At 33.6% G+C, this 21,736-nt stretch overlaps 2 protein-coding genes across 3 annotated transcripts; both read left to right on the top strand.

The window, feature by feature from the left end:
• Positions 1-3,535: 3,535 nt before the first annotated feature.
• LOC140433229 (sugar transporter SWEET1-like) lies at positions 3,536-11,203 on the top strand. Of its 2 annotated transcripts, XM_072521271.1 has the most exons (5): positions 3,536-4,045; positions 5,220-5,502; positions 5,749-5,868; positions 10,890-10,962; positions 11,081-11,203. In XM_072521271.1, the coding sequence occupies exons 1-5, from the start codon at positions 3,873-3,875 to the stop codon at positions 11,104-11,106; spliced, it is 675 nt and encodes a 224-aa protein (XP_072377372.1). In that variant the 5' UTR covers positions 3,536-3,872; the 3' UTR covers positions 11,107-11,203. The 2 variants fall into 2 exon arrangements, with proteins under 2 accessions (XP_072377372.1, XP_072377368.1); XM_072521267.1 differs by having other exon boundaries at positions 3,538-4,045; positions 10,890-11,203.
• A 1,620-nt stretch (positions 11,204-12,823) lies between these two features.
• On the top strand, positions 12,824-13,612 carry LOC140433628 (zinc finger BED domain-containing protein 4-like). The gene has a single exon (XM_072521610.1). It carries the CDS (start codon positions 12,824-12,826, stop codon positions 13,610-13,612), a length of 789 nt encoding a protein of 262 aa, XP_072377711.1.
• The last annotated feature ends 8,124 nt before the right edge of the window (positions 13,613-21,736 follow it).

Raw genomic sequence — 21,736 nt, 5'->3', positions numbered from 1 at the left:
ATTATGACATATGATATGAGACAGAGACCACAGCACATACCTCTCATGACAGTTAAGGCCATCATCCATCATGTAGCCTTGAATACCGTAATGTACCGCTCACACAGTGCGATTATAAATCGGTTGAAATCAAAACTGTTTTTTCTTGGAAACGTAAACCTTGAGGCTAGACATACGAAATAAATAAATATGAGGAAGTTTAATGTAATATATTAGATTCAAACCAATTATAAATTATTTATTGTTTTCAATTTTAGAGTTCAAAATTGCTATAAACTACAAGAACGTGGTTTGTTCCAATTTGTGTCAACATATTCATCTAAATATAAACTTAAAATTTATCTGAGAAAATGACATTCAAAAGTAAACAAGTATCAATTTTTTGATGCCTATCTGCAATCCTATAAAGCCGTTATAATACTTAAATCGTAAAGGTCGACGTATATATCTATAATAAAATCTCTTAAATCTGTAAAACATAAATAACTGATTATTTTTTACAACTGGCCCGTAATAAACTTATTTTACAAAAAAATAAATATTTAAAGCTGTTAAAATAATAGTAAACGTTCACATAATGGTTTCTAAAAATCTTTTAAAGATATCTGCTGGAATAGACTGACATATTTTTTCATTTCATTTATTGATAATGACATTTAATAAACCAATAAACACATTCAATCTATTTTAATTAGTTCACCGATTTTATCTATATTATACTCTCCATGTGCAATTTTTTTCCAGTGGCGTCCTTGGTAATTATACTTTAATATGAATAGGCTTTTTTAATTATATTTTTAAATAAATACAAATAGGGCCTATTTTATTTTATAGGTTGAAGAATGAACCACGAAACGATTTAAATTATTTATATATTACACAAAGATTTCTACAAATTTCTATTTTAAATTCTATTTCAAATTTATTTTAAAAAATTATATGTTAGAACATGTAATAATTTTTCTGCAATTATTTTAATTTAAACAAAGCAAGCAAATTTAAGATAAAAACTCTGAGATTGGTTTTGTAGGATACACAAATAGTTTTGTATGTGCTTTATTTAAATTTTAAATACTTTATTTAAATTGAAATACAAAACTTTAATTAGTTTATTTGACTATATTGAAACGGCGCGAGGATTATTATTCGCATACTATGCACCAAAATCATAAGAGATAACAAAGTTTTACAAAAAGAAAATAGAGTTGAGACAGAGGACAAGCATCTGACTATCGCAAGCCGATCCGACCTCAAAACCCTTACCCCAACGACGCTCAATAATCTCTAAACACCACCACCACCCTTAAGTACAACCTCATACGTTATAACCCACGTAAATTTAACCAAATCTTTAAAAACAACAACCTTCTTTGATCCAATTTCGACTCTCTTAAACCCAATTCATCCGACAAATCTGCTCAGATAAACATTAAAAATTTAATCAGCATTATAGCTTTACAAAAACATCTCAAATCCTACACTGATGACAATAACACCTATGTCTTCAAATGAATTCGATCAAGAAACCGACTACAGCCCAAAACGCGACCAAACAAAACCATTACCTACAACCCAGTCTCTACCTCAACCAACTTCAATGTTAAATTCGACACTACAATACCAATCCAGAAAATAGTCTCCCAAAACGTATAATTTTTAATCTAAACCACCCTTAAATCCAATCACACATCCAAATCACCTCTTATTCTTAAAAAAATTCATAAAATTTAAATAGTCATAAATATCAAGAAATATCGCCTCTCTAAAAGTTTACTCGTCAGACAAAACAGCCAACACCAATACATTTTAATCCATCAATGTTCACGAACTCCAATCAAAACTTCGAAATACCACTGGTAACAATGTAGTCACCAATATCCCCAGACTCTAATGTAAAGTCACCCAGAATCCAGTCCCCACATCCAGAAAGCTCCAAACAAACTTCCATCTAGTAATGACCAGCGTGAACAAAGACTTATCTCTAAAAGACATTGTGGGCAGTTTCTCTGGTTGTTTGTTTGTCCATTTTTTAAATCAACTTTTCATACAAAGTTGTCCGAATAATTGCCCGTTACAGCAACATTCCAACCAATTTTATCCCAAATACCGAATACCCCAAAAAGAACACATATTTGTCCCAACTTCGGACAACGACAGAAACCGCCCGCATGCCCTCCAATTTGTCCAAGCTGTCGAAACAATCACACTGCCTCTTCTCCCAGATGTCCTACAGGAAAAGTTTTACCAACTAGTCCACATCTAACAACCTTAATTACTCGTAAACAAACTCCAATACATTAACTCACTTCAGATATCAAGTCGTTAATTTACTTCATGTCTATGATTCCTTTCAACGTCTTCTCAAAAAAAGGAATGACGTCTTGCACAAGTTGTAAAGTCAGCGCTCTCAAAACACTCTTTCCATATTGAGGCAATACACAAAGGACAGGGGAAATTGATAATCTGTAGTTTTCCAATCTCATTGCATAACGATGCATGTCCTAGATGGGGACCTACCCACAGCTAACCCCACCGATGCGTTTACTAAAGAAAGCTCACATAATTCTGAAAGAAATCGTTTCTTTTGTGACATACATTCCCGGTGTTTCTATCGACTGACGCCCACCGTATTGAGGCAATACACAAAGGACAGGGGAAATTGATAATCTGTAGTTTTCCAATCTCATTGCATAACGATGCATGTCCTAGATGAGGACCTACCCACAGCTAACCCCACCGATGCGTTTACTAAAGAAAGCTCACATAATTCTGAAAGAAATCGTTTCTTTTGTGACATACATTCCCGGTGTTTCTATCGACTGACGCCCACCCGCTAAGAGGAAGCCCATCACCAGAAGTTGACGAATAACCACCTTCTCCTCAGCCCTTGCTACGTTATCCGTAGGTCATTCCCGGTATATCAGTACCCACCCCAATCCAGAACAGTATAACGCCAGAATTGCTATGCCATTGATCGAACATACTCGGTCGACGATTCGAGCAGCAAGTGTCTTAACGGCGCCTAGAAAATTCTACTGGATTCTGGGAGCGTTTCACGAAATATTCTAAAGATATATTAGATTTTAGAAGTCAGTCGAAAATATAAATTTGTACGATTAGATAAATACATGCTATAAATTAATAATTGCGTTTTAGTGTTACCGTTATAAGACTTTAAATAAATTAAAATAAACATTACATTCTCCTCCAGGAGATATATTCCCCTCTAGAGTAAATCAACATAGATGAAAAGAATCAAATAATATAACAAATTTCAAACTAAACGAACTCAACTAAGTACCAACAATTTCTCATATTTGGCCCAAATTCAAAATCTACTGCGATAATGTCCATTATACTGCAGATCTATTTCATTACATGCTCTGAAATTTATATTTTATCGTCAATATGCATTAAAAATAACTAATAAACTGTGTTGTCGATTTACCCATTTGTCATGCCACTGACTTATTATCCTTAATAATTTATGATGAAGGCCAATTCTCTTCTCTTTCTAATAAAGGATAAATATATTTTTAAAATAAATTCATGTAACTTGCCGTTATCTTTTTATAATTTGAAGCATATTTATTAATAAAAACGAGTCTGTAAAACTTGTTTAATGAATTGTGGTTTTTGTACTATCACTGATATAATAAAAGAGATACATAAATTAAGTGGCCTAGGACTAATCAACACCTGACATCATTTCACTAATTTCATTTAAATATTTTCAAAATTTGAAGTGTTTTTAATTATCACTTATCCACATTCAGTTTTCATTTTAATTTAAACGTGAAGATTATAAAATTTGTCCTTGTTTATATGCTTGAATAATCAGACAAAAACTATCATTCCACTAGTCACCCTTCATGATGGAAGCCTTATCCAATGCTCTGCAGCCCTATAAAGGTATAGTGGGACAAACAGCAAGTATTGTCACCATTGCCCAGTTCTTTTCTGGGGCGTTTATATGCAAGGACATTTATAAAAAGAAATCTACAGCTGGAATTCAAGCTGTCCCTTTTATTGGGGGTATAACAATGTAAGTATCTTTCTTAAAACTAGATTATGTGTCAATGTATTAGCAAAGAAGATAGACGCTTAAGCGTCTATATTCTTTGGTATTAGAGTAAAAAGTTTTTCAATACTATTCATTTATCTTCATTGCTTGTGATGTCATTTTTAAGTGGCTATTTTTGTTGTTATTTTAGAGATAATGCAATGTATATTGTGATTGTTTCTTTGAAGTGTTGAAAATTAAGAGTCTTACATAATCTAGGTATATTAATTTTATATCTATTAAAGTAATATAAAAATTAAATCTATTTCTTGGTCAGATAGCAATTGATAAAGATTATAACTACCACAAACCATGAGTATGTATAGTTTGTGATAACTACCCATAAAAAGATCCAAGTTCTTTTCCTGTATTGACAAAAATCAATGAGGAAGTTTTTAGAACCCAGATGATCATCTTAGTGTAAATCAAACAAGTACATTGAGAAAGACAAGATCATAATATGCCCATTTAATCACTCATTTTATATGCAGAAGAATAATGGGCTAGAAATGCTAGAATTATATAATTTTCTTATATTTTAGAACAGTAGGTTTACTGAACTAGAATTTTAGACTTTTTAGATGCTTAAAAGAACAATTGCAGTGTATGACATTAAAAAGTATGTCCACAATAATCCTCTGAAACTCGTTATTTAAATCTATGATTCACTTGATTTCCCTATAGCCGAATATAAAAGATATGTCTGGTTTTAGGATCATTTTGTATAATAGCAGATTATTGTAGTCACAACTGAAAGCTTCATCCAAGAAACATTTAAAGCAATTAATCTTTATTAAAAATACAACTTAACTGTTGTGGTTTATCTTGATTATTTTGTAGTATTGATCCCAGCTTCTAACAATCTCATATTTCATCAGCACTTATTCTGTATGTTTTGTATATGTATTTTATGATTCAGGCTCCTGAATCTTTTATTTAATCATTTCTTTTGGCATACATTTTCACCCCTACAACATACATACCTGTAACACCTTACATTTATATGTATTTGAAGCCACTCTATAATGTACTGCATTGTTTTTTTTTATCTATAAAATCTCCTACTACTTTCTACTTTCCATTAAAACTACTTTTGAAACAATCAATTAATAATTAAATGAAAACAATCTATAAAACTTTTCTTTTTAAATTTCAGTGGTATATTAATGTTAAAACTAGCACTTTTGATGAATGATGCTGCTATGCTCCAAGTCAATGTTGCTGCCATTGTGTTGAATGTACTATATCTTGCGTTTTACTACTATTATTCTGCTGATAAATATAACGAAGTATTAAAACCTGGCAGTGTAGGAGTGGCACTTGTGGCTGTATTTATGGGATATTCTATTGTTGAAGATCCAGAATTACTTGAATATAGGTACAGTTTGGTGGTGACAATTTTAATGCTAGCATTAATTGGAGCTCCACTGCTAGATGTAGTAAGTAAATTTTTTATGCATATTTTCAAAATTTTTTATATAAAATATGTTAGAGATTGCAATTATAATTTTGTTAGTTGCAGCATAAAAGAAATTTATTCTTCAGGTTATTTTTTCCACGAGTAAAAATGTTTATTAGTTATCATAGGTTGTGTTTTTGTTAATTTTTTATATATTTTATTTATTATCTACTACACATACACTTTTGTGGACTTGTTGATTTAATGTTTTTTAATCTCTTTGCAGAAAGGCATTATTGACAAAGGTGATGCTTCTTCCATACCATTTCCATTGACTTTTATGGGAACCATTGTCACAGCACTCTGGTTAATATATGGTATAATTTTAAAAAATGAATTTATGGTGGTAAGTATCTTAATAATTAAACACATATTTATAGTATTTATGTTAAAATAAAGTCTTTTTATACAGCATCATGTAGGTAAAAACATGTAGGGGAGAGGGGGGTTAGTGTGGACATGGGGTTAGTGTGGACATAGTTAATTATTTAAAAACTCGCATTTAAATCTGCCGCCCAGTCTGTTCAGGAAGTGACTATTAACGCCACCGAACACCACGTAAAAGTTGGTTGAAATATTTTCTATAATATGGCCGCCAGTGACAGAAAGTGATTTTGTGTGTTGTATCCATTTATTTCACACGGTAAGTAAAATTATACTAAAATTGAAGTTATTGAACTAATTGTATACCTAAGTTAGTGTATGGCTTCTGGAATATTTAATTACTAAATTTGATATGGAATGAGATAAAATTATCATTTTTCGAAACGTCATTCCATTGTTACTGTCAAACATGGCGTTCGGGGTTAGTGTGGACAAATCATCAGCTGTCCACACTAACCCCACAAATGATTATATTTCCAAAAATCATGTGATAAAAATCGCTTTTTTGTTTCAGATGAGGACTTACAGTAGAAAAACGGCGAGAGCTGATATTGATGAAAAAGTTGTAGAGCGTGCAATAAAGGATATCCTAAGAAAAAAAGGAAGCTTGAGAAATATGAATTGAAAAAAAGTATGCTTCACAAAAGAGTCATTTTGGCTAAGAGGAACCTTCAAGATGCTAATATACCCTCTGGTGATGATTCAGGTAACGAAGATGAGTTAGAAATTGTTAGCTTGAATGTTTCTGGCGTCAATAAATTTCGAGGTCGCCAAATATTTTCTGATGAACAAGAACAACACATTGTCAATTATCTTAAGAAGGCGTCTCAATTACATTATGGCTTGACTTACAAGCAGGCTTGTACCCTAGCTTTTGAGTATGGTAGTGCTCTACAAATAGAAATTCCTTCGAATTGGACTAAAAATAAGATAGCAGGAAAGGACTGGATATATTCATTTATGAAACGACATGGAGATTTATCTCTTAGAAAACCTGAAAATACAAGCATAGCACGAGATGCAGCCTTTAACAAATGCAACGTGGATTTATTTTTTGATAATTACATTGGAGTTTTAGATAAATTTAAAGGAAGGCCAGAAAGGATAATAAATTTAGATGAGACAGGTATACCCACGGTCTTACCACCACCCAAACGTATAGCTGAAAAGGGAAAAAAACAAATAGGAGCTGTGGCCTCTCAAGAACGCGGTGAAAATGTTACAATGTGCGGAATTATAACAGCCACTGGACAAGCAATACCTCCAGTTTTCATATTCCCCAGGAAGAATATGAAAGACCGGTTCTTAGATGGTGCACCAATAGGGAGCATTGGTCTGGCTCATCAGTCTGGCTATATGACTGCGGAATTATTTTTAGAAGTACTAAAGCACATAAAAATGCACTTAAGTGCTTCTAAAGAAAACCCTCTACTGATATTAATGGATAATCATTCAAGTCATATAAGTTTGGAAGCTATAAACTTAGCTAGAGAATCTGGAATTACTCTTTTATCGTTTCCGCCACATTGTAGCCACAAACTACAGCCGCTAGATGTTGCAGTATATGGTTCTTATAAAGCTGCATTACGGGTTGCAATGGGAGACTGGCTTCAAAATCATCCAGGCAGACCTATACAAATATATGATGTTGCTCAACTGTGTGGTATTGCTTTTCCTGTGGCATTTACAATGCAGAATATAACATCTGGATTCAGATCTGCTGGTTTATGGCCAATAAATCGTCTTGTATTCACCGATGAGGATTATGAAGCTGCCGAAACAACAGATAGGAATCAAGAACCACCAACAGCAATGAACCCAAGAAATCCTGAAGATCCTGAGCGAATATTAGAAGTTGCTTCAATCTCCACAAGACTGCTACCTGTAGCTCCCATTACGCTTTCACCATCAGTAGCAACTACATCAACAGCTGTAATTACTCCTGAGAGCTGCCGCCCTTTTCTAAAAGCAGATCGCTCATCAAACTCCAAAGCAAGAAAAAATAAAAAGTCGACTATTTACACGAGCACACCAGTGAAAGATCAGTTGGAAGCTGAAAAAGAGGCTAAAGATTTGAAGGAAAGACGTGCGCAAGAAAGAGCTAAAATGCGAGAAAAGAATAGAGTGAAGAAATCTCTTTCCTATGAACCAAAAAGGAGTAGGAAAGAATCTTCCTCTTCCAATTCTTCTACAGAAGTAATACTTGAATCAGAGGATGAAGGCTGGATGGAAGATGATGGTCAGGACAACGATATTTTTATGGACAAACAAATGGAGAAAAATGATTTCGTACTTGTAAAATTTATGGGTAAAAAATCGGTAACACACTATGTTGGCCAAATCGTAGATATTCGAGATGTGGAGGTACAAATTAATTTTTTAAGGAAAAAAGTGAATAATATCGTATTTCCCGAAGTTGAAGATGTCTCAGTTGTCGACAAGAACGATATTGTCGGAATTTTGGAGCACCCAGTAGACACTGGCACGAAAAGGCAAGGAAGATTATTTTCATTTAATATTAATTTCAGTTCTTATAATGTATCGTAGTTTCTTTTTGTTAACATAAAGTTTTCAGTATTCCTGTATATGTTTTACTATGCGTCCACTATAACCCCATACTCTGTCCACTTTAACCCCACCACGGGGTCATTGTGGACAAATTATTGATTCCGATTTGAATCAAAATATTTGTTCTATTAAGAAAGATACAAATAAAATATTCACATCGAAAGTTGAGTTGATGTTTACAGTAAATATGTGAGGTAAGTTCAGCAATAAGAATCTTATACATATTTTTTAATTTGCTAATAAGTAAAAATGGTCCACAGTAACCCCCTTCTCCCCTACAACATGTAATTTCTCCATGTAGCCATCCAGTGATCAATAAAATACAGTCACACCTAACCCCTATTGGTTACTGCTGATTTCTAGCTAGTTTTAAGAACAATATGTAAAGGATTCTTTGTCAGAAAATGGTTAGCGACTATAAAGATGAAGGTAGTAGAGGTGCCTTTGGTAAAAGCATTTGATAGCTATAAAAAGTTTTTTTAGAATGTCACAAAGTGGGACTACGTGTTCAAAACGTGGCCAAAAGTCCCGGAAACAAAGTTTTTTATAGAGACTTTCGGCTATTTTAGTCAGGCGTGGGACCAGCTTATTGTTTCTCCATCACCTTGATATCTTGGTGGAATCGTTCGCCTTGTTCTTCACTGACATCACCCAGAGTTTTAGGGAAACAGTGAAGATGATTATGCAAACAGTGGATAGATGGGGAAACTTTCCACTCAAGTACTTGAAACATTTTCCATCTTTAGGCAGGGCAAACCGTTTCATTAAGGCTAACTTGATGTGTAGAGGTGGAAGGAGGATCTTTTTTGGAAGTTTTGTACAAAATGTTCTTCTCGCCAGATGTTAAAACATTTTTTATGTGCCATTGCTTTGTGGACCAGTGTTTATCTCTTGCTCTACTGTCCCATTCACAAATAAAACATGGAAACTTTGTAAATCACTTTCGTTGACCAAGTAGCATACAAACAACTTTTAAACCTCTAAAGATCATCCAATTGTGAGCTCAATAGCTGATTTTCTGTAGAATTGTGTCTTTTCATATGTCTCTTTCATATGGACTGAGAGCAATAGGAAGTTAAGCATAAGTGTTCCCATTGTGTAAGAGTACAGCTTTTAAGCTTGTTTTTGAAGAGTCTATAAAAAGCCTTCAATCATCCTTATTATACTCAATAAAAAATTCATTCATTAGACCACCAATATCATGACAGTACACCAAATACCCTTCCTGCCTAAAAAACAACTGTGGTTGTAAATTTTTTGAAGGACACTAAAATTCAACATCACTTCCTGGACCACTTTCATCAGATTTTGATTCACTAGTATTTGAAATGCTATGAATACATAGAGGAGGCTCAGGGACTAGTAGTTCAGGTCCATGCTCTACCGGACGGATGAACAATCACTTTCGTATTTTTGGAGTTATATCCAGAAACTTCGACAGTACAAAAATAACAATCATTTGAATGATTTTTTTTTGACTCTCTCCATAGGCACTGCAAATCTGAAAGCTTTTTTTCTTTCTTCGACCCCTAAATCCTCAACACAAACATATCATACATTGTGAGGAACCCAACCTTTGTCTTGGTCACCAATTTTCACACCAAAATATGCAAAATACACCGTTTTACAAAGTCAATAATGTTTCTCTTATGTTTTTTAATAACAAAATCACTACATAATGTATTTGGAATGTTTTCGTAATTCTTATTTAAAGGATAATAATTCTTTTAATTTTATTGTTTTATATAATTTATTTTCTTCCTAAATATATGGCAAAAAATGGATTATCTCTGAAAGAAATAACCCACTGTTTGAAACAGCCGGTAAAAATGTTGAATTTGGCAGCTTTGCTATTTTCTATAAATTATTGGATTGGCGCAGCATTTCTGCATTCTGTTCTGAGATTGATTGTGTGTATTGTTTTTACCAGGAAGAAATTGAAGGGAACATTTATGTCTTAATAGACTTTCTGTCCCACTTTTGGAAACATCGCAGTATCTTTGTATGATGAAAACACCATGCAAAATCTTGAATAAAACCTTCAAACTCTGTTAATTAAAAATTTACCCCCTTTTTACATTTTTATGTTTGAGAAATTTATATATCATTCTGACAATGTGGCAATAAAGCACTACGTTCAATCTGTCGAAGGTTCAAACCTCAAATACGCGTAATATGACCTTGTACGGTAAGTTTCGTAACTTAAACCGCCGCAACAGATAAACGGGAGACCGTCCAATCTCACATTGACGTAAGCTACGCTCAGATTCACGACCGGTCACATTCACGCCCGAGAACGTTACTCATAACGTACCCAACACTAGTGTAGAGATATTTTCACCACTTAAGTTTTATTAGTATGAGTTAATATAGCGAGTAAATTGATATTCTTCTAAAATATATTTTATGTTTCAGGTACAAAACGTCATCGGTTTCCTGTTGTGCCTAGTACAATTAGTATTGATATTCAAGTATCCCGCACCCTCAGGTCAGACTAAAAATAAGGCTAAGAGCAAGAAAAAGTCCGCCAAAAGAGACTAATTTTTTTCGTTTTTAGAGTAAATTATATTAATTATTTTTTTATTAACGTTTATTGTACATTCCAGGTCGACCACTGAACATAGAAACTTAAGAAATTATTGATTGTTATTTATGAAACGATAAGGCAAGTTGAAAGGTGATACATATTTTAATAGATCCATTGACAATAATAAATTTGTTGAAGTTTTTATTTGTTTTTATTCGTATTTCAAGGTGTTTTCAAACGGGGTAACTTTGGGACGTTTTTTTAAGCATATATCTTCCATTAAGCTAATTTCTTGAAACTATGGTTTCTATGGGTTCTAAACTAAACTAAATACTAGGGTTAAGTTACCTGAATTGAATAGACTATAAATTTTAATTAACCAGAGATTTCGTTATTCCATCTCAAAAGCAAAAACACATCCCAGTGCTGTTGGAAACACCGACCACAATCCAGTAGTAGCAAATAGTGATGTAACGAATGTCATTTTTTAAACATTCGCGAATGCGAATATATGCCACCGACATTCGCGAATGCGAATATTCACTTTTTTTTAATTTGTCAATTTTAATTGTCTCTGGCACTGCCAGCAGTCTCATTTGCGCGAGGTGTGTAGCATCTGCAATTGGAAGAAGTTTGTCATTTTTACCTGCTTTAAATTGTCCAGTATCATTCTATCATATTTGCTAAAGATGTGAAACAGTTGTATTTATTGTAAAGAAGTTTATTGCAGGCGGCAGTTAAGTTTATTGAGGGGTCGTTTAAAAAGGTATTTATTTATAGTCACGTCCGGGCCAAAAACGTAAAAAGCACGTTTTTCGATCTTATTTTCTCTTGTTATAATCAAATTTGACTTGTTATAGAGAGGGAGTTATAGTTCCAATAGAAATTTCACGGAACACAAGTCACTCCACTTGCCCTGCTCTGCTCGTGCACAAATACAAGCGAATTTTGTAGTTAAAGTGTGATTAGCGATTTATTACTATGAGTAAATCAAATTATAGTGAAATATGGACTTATTTTTCACCACTTTGCGATACTGAACGAGCTAAATGCAAGCTGTGTAACAAAGAATATTCGAGAAAAGGAAGAACTACAACGGCTATGAGAAATCATTTAAAGGCACTGCATAAAACCGAGTTTTCCAAATTAGAAGAGTGTGAAAACCGAAAAGTTGCTTCTAAGTCACTTGAACAGGCATCATCTTCCCACCAAGGTACTAAATCTGCCATGAAACAAATATCGCTTCAAGAATTTGTCGATAAAACGAAACAGTGGGATAATAATTCTTTGAAATCATTGGCAGTGGATAATGCTATAAGTGAAATGGTTGCGTTGGAGGACTTGCCATTTAGTTTCGTGAAAAGTGTTGGATTCACAAGACTTATCAAGCATTTGTGTCCGCCTTACAATTTAAAGTCACGTCAGTATTTCACTTCATTTATATGCGATAAATTATTTGGCAAAGTAAGTCAGAAAATTCTTGAATTACTAAAATCCTTCGAAAAATTATCATTTACTACCGACATTTGGTCTGATAATTGTTCTGGAGTTTCATTGCTGAGTTTAACTTGTCATGGGATAACAAAAGAATTTGAAAGGAAAATGATAGTGTTAAAAGCAGAAGTGAAGACCGCCACACCGGAGAAAATATTGCTCATAAACTTAAAGATATCTTGTCGTTTTGGGAAATACCCAAAGAAAAAGTGAAATGTGTAGTTCGCGATGCAGGTGCTAATATCAAAAAAGGTGTTAACTTATTAAATGTTAAGTTAAACATATTGACTGTACTTCTCACAAGATTCAAAACGTGTTAAAAGCAGGGATGAAGGCTCAAGAATCTGTCGTGGCTACCATAACAAAATGCAAAAAGATGGCAACTCATTTTCATCATTCGACTGCTGCCCAAGATGAGCTGACCAATATACAAAAAAGACTTAATCAAAAACCTCTTAAGATTATCCAAGAATGTGCTACTAGGTGGAACAGCACTTTTTATATGTTCGAGCGTATTTTTCAAGTCAAAGAGTCATTATGTCTGTACGCTTCGGCAAATAATAAAATTCCTCAGCTGACTTCTGAAGAGTGGATGATTGTTGAAAAACTTATCGGTTTACTAAGACCATTTGAAGAAGTGACCAGAGAGTTAAGTGCTGTCGATGTTTCTATTTCTTCTGTAATTCCCTTAATTGCTACTCTAGAAAAAGTTGTTCATGATCTTGATTCATCCGATGAACACATTGGTGATACGATTACCGTCATAAAAGATGAGCTTATTCGCAAGTTTTCGGGTTTAGAGAATGAAATATTGTTTGCCACGGCGACCTTTATTGACCCAAGATACAAAGCAAAATTTTTTAAAAATACGACGACTAAAGAGCTTGTCATAGAGCATATTTTGGATTTGCTCAGAGACAATGAAACCGACATATCTTCCAATTCACTTTACCCGAATGCAAAGCGTGTTAGATTAAATAATGAATGTGAAGATTACGAAACACACAACAGTCTGTCCTTAAAAGATACGATGAGTTTACTGATGGATACGAGTGATAGTGAAGAAGATGACATGGCTCTTCCTAGTTTTCATAACTGTCCATCTTTTAATCCGTAAAACTGTCACAGAATACTCATCGGAAAAAACGCGTGGCAGGTGACGTCAACCCTCTAACATGGTGGAAAGTGAATAAGGGAAGGTACGATCTTCTTTTTCCTGTAGTTCGGCAATATTTAGTTACACCACCAACGAGTGTCCCGAGCGAGCGCTTGTTTAGTGGCGCTGGACTTCTTTATACGCCACATCGAAACAGACTTGAAGGAGAAAAGGCGTCAAAGCTTTTATTTCTAAAGTTTAATATTCCTCTATTAAATTTTAATTATTAAAAAATAACAGTTCTTTGTTTTTACTTATTGTTAAAAACAAACTTGAAAACTAAGTAAAAACAGACATTGTTATTTTTTAATAAGAGAGGGCAGTATTTTTGTTTAATACAAACACAAAATTAATATAGCTTGTAAAATAAAGTGAGTTTTCTTAATAAAAAAACTGAGAAGTGAATGGATTTTTATTTTATTAACCTAATCTTCAAATTATTTTTTTTTCTTATATTCATATTCGCAAAACATTCGCATAAATTTTGCGAATGCGAATGCGAATATGCAAAAATATGCGAATATTCGCAAATGCGAATATTCGTTACATCACTAGTAGTAAATACTCGCACAAGAATTAAGGTGACAAAAAAATGCAAAGCCTAATACTAAACTTCACATGGGCCTTCTAAAAGAGATACGGATCAAAGATAAAACTACTGTAAAACTAAACGAAACACTATTAAAAATAAACCAGACACAAGTAACTACTCAAAATATAAATATAATATCGGAACAAAAACTAAACTCAATTCAAACAACATTACCAAGAATTGCCCTTGGCGCATTTAGAACTAGCCCAACCAGTAGCCTTCAAGTATTAGCTAACGAATTACCTTTACACTTACGGCAGCAACAATTGTCACTAATTTATGCAGCTCACGTATCATCAAATCACCAAAATCCTGTGCATTCAAATAAAACCTAAATTTATCAGTAACTACAAAAATAAACCTATGAGTACACTCTCTTTTCATGAAAGAATAAAATACACTGTGAGCAGTTTAGGTACTAGCATAAAATCAATTCAAAACTTTCCCCCTTGGTCAACTAGTCCACCAATTGTAAATACATCTCTTACTTGCTATTCCAAAACATCCACTAACCCAACAGTAATACATCAATCATATCATGAAATAATATGCTTATATCCAAATTCTGAGCATATCTATACTGATGCATCAAAAACTCAATCAGTGGTAGCAGCGGCTTACATACATGGAACAGACAAATTACTAAAGTTCTCTATCATCAAGATGGCGGCTACGTAGGAATCTTTTTTAAGAAGGTTCCCCAGGCTTGGAAATTTTCCGAAACTTAAGGGGAAGCATTTTTTAAACCTAATAATATAAGACAGCTGTCTGTATGTATAAACGTGAATACCTCGTCTCGGTTTAAAAGCATGATTAGTTTTAACAATGATTAGTGATTTGTGTTTATATTAGCCGACCTTAAAAGTGTTATTCATTTCAACAATAATTTTTTCCAATAAAACAAACTTTATATTTATATGTGTATTGTTGTATGTAACTTGCGAATGAAGCTATACTAGATAAAAGCATCTCTGAGTCAAACATGCTAACAAGAAACGACCATAAAGCCTCAATCAAAAAAGATATTACCAATTTATGTCAGAATAACTGGAATTCCACATCCAACAAATAAAAAAATGGTTTAGAAACTGTCGGCACCACCTTACCACGCCCACTCATACGTAGTGAGCAAGTAATAATAACTCTACTGCGAATAGGACATACTATAACCAACCCATATGAAATAAATAAATAACCCATCCCTTTCTGCCAAAACTGCAAGATCCCAATAACTGTTAAACATATCCTGTTAGAATGTAAAACATACATCCACGAAAGAAGGAAAAATAACCTCACTACCAACATGAAGGATCTACTAAGCTGTCAGTTCAACCAAGTACTGAAATATTTAGAAAACTTTAAATTATACAATATTTAATATATTTACTTGTAATTTGTGTTTTAAATAAAAAAAAAATATCGGAACAAATCAAATACATTCTGGCCAACTACATACTACAAGGGAAGAAATTCTAAAAACACGATATAGGGCAAGAAAAGATCGGATCATATCATACATTTTAGATATCATGGACGATGGAAGACAATATAAAAAAAACGTATTTGCTTATTTTTTGCAAGTAAATTGAAAACATGATAGCAGTTCTTCAAGTTTATTTAGTGTTTTTTCCTTAAACTCAACCACCAGCAGCAAGAAAATCGAAATTTGTCAGGATCTGACTACATTAGAATCGTTTTTTTTTTACTTAATTAGATGGCTTTGATGGTAAAAGTTAATGCTCTCTGCTATTCGTTTGTTAAAAGTTCTACTAGTTTGTCCGATGTAAGTTTTTGGGTAGTTGCCACATTTAAGTTTGTATACACTACTGTGTAGTGGTTTTTCTTTTGGCTCTTGTTGTTTTTAATATATTTGCCCAAGTTGTTGTTTGTTCTGAATCATTTTTTCATCGATATTTCATGACATTTTTTAATAATATCTCTCTATCTCGCTAATGTGGGGAGCTATTGATGATTTGATTGGGTAATTGTTACTTTAACGAAAAAATAAGTCATGGTATCTTAACTACTCTAGTTTTCGTTATACCCTGAAAAACATGTTTGGGACACCCTATACATTATGGTGGCGGTCCACTAATGGTGTGGGGTGCATCAAAGATACATTACAGATATTTTAGAAGAACATGTCTTGCTATTGGCACCATTTTCTGCCACTGTATATGCAACATTTTCTGGCCGAAAAATATTAGTAACACGTTGGTAACACAGACCTGTGGATGCTTATAGGAGACGAAACTATTGAAAGGACCATCATGAGAAGAAAATAAGATTCATGAGATAAAATGATACAATCAGTGATTAATCTTATTAAAATTTAAAACTATAGAATAAAATATAGTTTTATTTTTACACAAAGGAAAATATGCAGATAAAACTAAAAAGATAACATGTTAAATAAACATTGCACTTACAATATAGTTATGTAGATATGTACATTATTTAATTTTAACGAATTATCTCAGTCAACTGCCACAGCCTTGTGTTTATCATTATCAATACAACAAACTGGGTATTAGACAATGGTATTAGCAACGAATGTAGACGCTTGTATTAGCAGCGAATATAGATTCAACATTCAACGTTAAAAATTCGTTCGTATTAGGTTCCTCATACTAAAACAGTATCAAATGTCATTGTAATATTCATTAACTTAACCACTAGTTTTTGTTTACCTTTTTTATTTATCGCTATTAATGATATCGAATGATCGATACACTTACAGGGCGATTTTAAAAGCTGTAATTTTTTCAATACATATTCCTATATATTTGCAAAAGTAAATATTATTTATCCGACAATCACTTGTAGTGATTTATCGTTCATCACAAAATTTAGCAACATTTTGAAATTTAAACTCCACTTTTTATCTGCCACACTAATTAAATTCGATTAAGTCCGAGTGGTAAGGTGTGACCTGCATCATTCATAATCTGATCTATCTCATACGTTTTATATATGAGTTTGTGAATTTTTTTTTGGTTATATGATTCTGCCTTTATCACTTTTTCTGAAAATGGAATGTCCCGTTGTCCTAATTACTTCATTCCGCCTTTTCTGCACCTTATAGTGGGGCATTGTTAAACTTAGATATTGTGATATGCTACATTGTCTATAACGAATATAGGTACTACAGATTGGTATAACCTTTAATATAAGCGATATAAAATTTGTCAAAAAACTATTTAATCATTGGTAGCGTTCATTCTATTATAAATGCAAGAAATTATTATTCTTCTTTTGCCAATTCTACAACTTTCCGTGGGTTTTGACTTATTCGTCGCTCTCTTTTGGCGCTCTCTGATCAACACTTTCTTCGACGTCTTGGTAATCTTTGATAGCAGATGCTGTCATTCAGCCAGTTTCAATATATTCTTTAATCCGACAAATACACAATGCTATCCTTATCATGATATAGATTGGATGAAAACATTCAAAAGAATATAAAAGAATATAGAAGATCACTCGTTTCTCGTCTAGAGTTCCATCAAGACATTTTTAATAGACAAACAGTACTGGACCAGGGATAAGATATTGTAAATTCTATAATATCTACACGCGATAACTCATTTCGCGTGTAGATGACAATGATGACAAACTACTATTCGTAGATGACATTGTCCCGATTTCAGATGATCTAAAAATTGCCAATGGTATGTTAAATGAACTCAGCGATGCAGAAAATAAAGTAGATCTGAATAATAATTACCAAAAACAAAAATAATGACGAATTTAGTTCCATGCCAGCCTTTAATTGTAGAAGACGTCGAAAAATTGTAGTTGTTGATAGATAGAGGTAATCAAACTGCTGAGCTACTAAGGAGAATAATTCTAGGATAGTCAACATATGGAAGAATGCATGCTATTTTTGAAGATGGTATATCTATCACCAAAAATAACACCAAAACATTTTCTACAGAAAATACCACGAGCTGGGAGAAAATTAAAAACAACATTGAAGAAGCAGCAACACAAGCTCTAGAAAAACACAACAAAAGAAACAACAATAATACACCTAGGTTAAGAAAAGAAATAAAAGAGAAATGTAACGAGAGGCCTACACGAAGTACAAAACATCAAATACTCTAGAATCCCGAGACACGTATAGAAGAATACGAAATGAAACAAAACAGTTGGTAAGAAGAAAAAAACGAACACTGGGACCAGTTTACAAAAAGAATGGAAAGTGATTTCTACGGTACACAAGAACAAATATAAAGATTCATAGGAAACCATCGGAAAGAAATGGCAGAATTGAAAGAATACAATAACATACCAGCAAACGAATAGGAAAGATACCTGACTGGACTGTTTAAAGAAAAGGAAAATAATAATCAACACAATAACGTACCTGAATTAAGACACGAAATAGAAATCAGTTTTCAAGAAGTAGAGATAGCCATAAATTCACTCAAAAATAGAAAGTCACCAGGACCAGACGGAATAACCAACGAGCTTCTAAAACACAAAGAAGAAAGTATAACCCTAGAGATAACAAAACTTATACAAAAACTAGAAACAGCATAATGATTCCAATGTTCAAGAAAGGAGATAAAGAAGATCCCAACAATTATAGAGGTATAAATATACTGAACACCGCACTTAAGCTTACCACAAAAGTCCTAACCAACAAAATCAATAAACTAACAACTTTATCAGATAAACAACAAGGATTCAGATCCGGAAGATCCTGCGTAGATGCCGTATTTGTACTAAGACAAATTACAGAAAAGGCCATCGAGTACAATAAACCAGCATATCTATGTTTTATAGACCTGGCAAAGGCTTTCGATCGCATCCAAGTCGAAGACGTCTTACACCTACTGTATAAAAGAAACATACCAATCAATATTATACAAACCATCGAAAACATCTACTTCCATAATCGAATACAGGCAAAGATACATGGAAAACTAACACAGTGTATACCAGTACAAAGCGGAGTCAGACAGGGTGACTCGTTAAGCCCACTTCTCTTTAATATAATAATGGACGAAATAATATAAGAAGCACATAAATGTCATGGTTACAGAATGGGGAACGAAGAAATCCAAATATTATATTATGCAGCCGCATTAATCGCCGAGACAGAAGACGAGCTTCAAAGATTAACACACATCTTCAATACAACATCCAAGAAATACAATATGATAATATCAGCAGAAAAAACCAAATATATGACAATATCTAAATACCTACTACGATGTAAAATCAAAATTAATGGGAAAATGATAAAGCAGGGAGCAAGGTTTAGATATCTGGGAATAGATATAACTAGTTACGGAGATGTTGAAGAAGAAGTACGACAACTTAGCTTAAAAGCAAGTAAAGCGGCGAGATTTCTAAATGACAATCTGGAAGAACAAACACCTAAGACAAGACTCAAAAACAAGAATCTATAAAGCAGCATTTAGACCTATATAAACATACATGACGGAGACAAGACCTGAAACATCTAAAACGAGACGACTACTAGAAACAATATAAATGAAAATACTTCGACGAGTATCAGGGAAAAGTCTGTTCGATAGGGAGAGAAGCGAAAACATAAGAAGAGCATGCAATATAGAAGACATGAATGGATGGGTCCATCAAAATAGTTGAACAAACGGAGCCCATTAAGATACGGCGATTAGTCAGACAGGGTGACACCATATCACCCAAACTTTCAATCAAACTTTGGAAGACGTTATGAGGAAATTACAATGGAAAAAACGGAGTATTAACATAAATGGCCAATACTTGAATCACTTGAGATATGCAGACGACATTGTATTAATAACAGATAAAAGGGAAGAATTGCAAAATATGATGGATGAATTAAATAGCGAATTAAATTAAAGAAAATCAGACCGGAGAAATAAAGAGGCTACGGTTGGCTTGGATATCCTTCGGAAAACTTTCCTATATAGTAAAAAATAGAAAATACCCCCAATATTTAAAAACAAGAGTCTTCAACCAATGTATACTTCCTGTTCTCACCTACGGTTCTCAAACTTAGACGTTTACAAAGGAAAACATGGAAAAAATAGCAAAGACCCAAAGAGCCATGGAAAGGCAAATGCTGAACATCAAGCTATCAGACAAGAAAAAAAAATACTTGGATCCGCAACAAAACAAAAGTGACCGATGTATTAACGCAGATAGCAAAACTTAATTGGAAGTTCGATGGACATACCATAAGACAGAAAGACGACAGATGGAATAAGATGATTATACACTGGAGACCATATAGTTACAAACGAAAAAGAGGAAGGCCACAAATGCGATAATCAGATGACTTGAAGAAACCCGCAGGCCCTAAGTGGATTCAAACTGCCTAAAATAGAGAGACGTGGAAGAAGGAAGAGGAGGCCTATGTCCAAAATTGGACAGCAAGGACTGTATAGATAGATAGATAGAGAATGGATGGGTGACAAAACGGAGACAAGAGTGGAGTGGAACGAACACATTAGTAGAATGGCAGAGGATAGGATAGTACGAATAGCACGAGATAAGTCACCAAATGGACGAAGAAGTATTGGCAGACCAAGGAAAAGATGGTGCGATAATTTAAACAATTTAGGAGGCTAATATTGAAGAAGAAACAGGCTTTAAAGCCTACATACAAGAAGGAAGAAGGAAGAAGAAGAAGAAAGAATATACCTGTCAGCTTAAAAAGAAGAGCCCAATTAATGTCCTGCCTGTTCTTACAAATGGCGTAGAGACACTTTCTCTAACAAGGATATCTGCACGAAAATTAAAAGTAACACAACGTAGAATGGAAAGATCATTGTTGAGTATAACGTTGAGAGATAGGGTTAGAAATGAATAAATTCGTAGAAGTAGTATAGATCTTCTTCTTCTAGTGCCGTCTCCACTAAAGAAGGTTGGCTATAACCATCGCAAATTCGTCTCTATCTTCTGCTTTTCTTAAGAGCGTCTGTGTGTTTAACCCGGTCCAGTCGCGAATGTTCTTCAGCCAGGATATTTGTCGACCAGAACCCCCTTTTCCTTCGATTTTACCCTTCATAATCAGCTGTAGCAACTCTTACTTCTCATTTCTAACTTTGTGCCCCAAATATAGCGCCTTTCTCCTTTTAATGGTGGTCAAAAGTTCTCTGTCTCTTCCCATTCTGTGCAACACCATTTTGTTTGTAATATGATCGGTCCATGGTATCTTCAACATTCTCCTAAAAATCCACATCTCAAAAGATTCCGGTTTTCTCATTAAGTCAATATTAACAGTTCAGGCTTTGACACCATAAAGAAGAATAGAGTGGATATAACATTTTACCATCAGATATCGGATTTGCAGATTGAGTCTTTGGTTACTCAGAAATTTCCTCATCTTCAAAAAGGCTGCTCTTGATTGCTCTATTCTTGAGCGAATTTCTGATTTCGGATTCAGATCTTCCATAATCCAGACTTCTAAGTATTTCATTTTGCCCACTTGGTCAATATCTTCATTTTTTATCTGGACCCTTGTAATGACTGAC

Source organism: Diabrotica undecimpunctata, chromosome 2 (genome assembly GCF_040954645.1).
Source record: "Diabrotica undecimpunctata isolate CICGRU chromosome 2, icDiaUnde3, whole genome shotgun sequence".
Lineage (NCBI taxonomy): Eukaryota > Metazoa > Arthropoda > Insecta > Coleoptera > Chrysomelidae > Diabrotica > Diabrotica undecimpunctata.
This window is presented reverse-complemented; position numbering and strand designations above follow the sequence as displayed.

Excerpts from the sequence above, each read along its gene's own strand:
- LOC140433628 (XM_072521610.1), top strand. The coding sequence starts at position 12,824 with ATGAAGGCTCAAGAATCTGTCGTGGCTACCATAACAAAATGCAAAAAG.
- LOC140433229 (XM_072521267.1), top strand. The coding sequence starts at position 3,873 with ATGATGGAAGCCTTATCCAATGCTCTGCAGCCCTATAAAGGTATAGTG. Across the intron at positions 5,503-5,748 it reads GAGCTCCACTGCTAGATGTA|AAAGGCATTATTGACAAAGG; the intron begins GTAAGTAAATTT and ends ATCTCTTTGCAG. Across the intron at positions 5,869-10,889 it reads TAAAAAATGAATTTATGGTG|GTACAAAACGTCATCGGTTT; the intron begins GTAAGTATCTTA and ends TTTATGTTTCAG.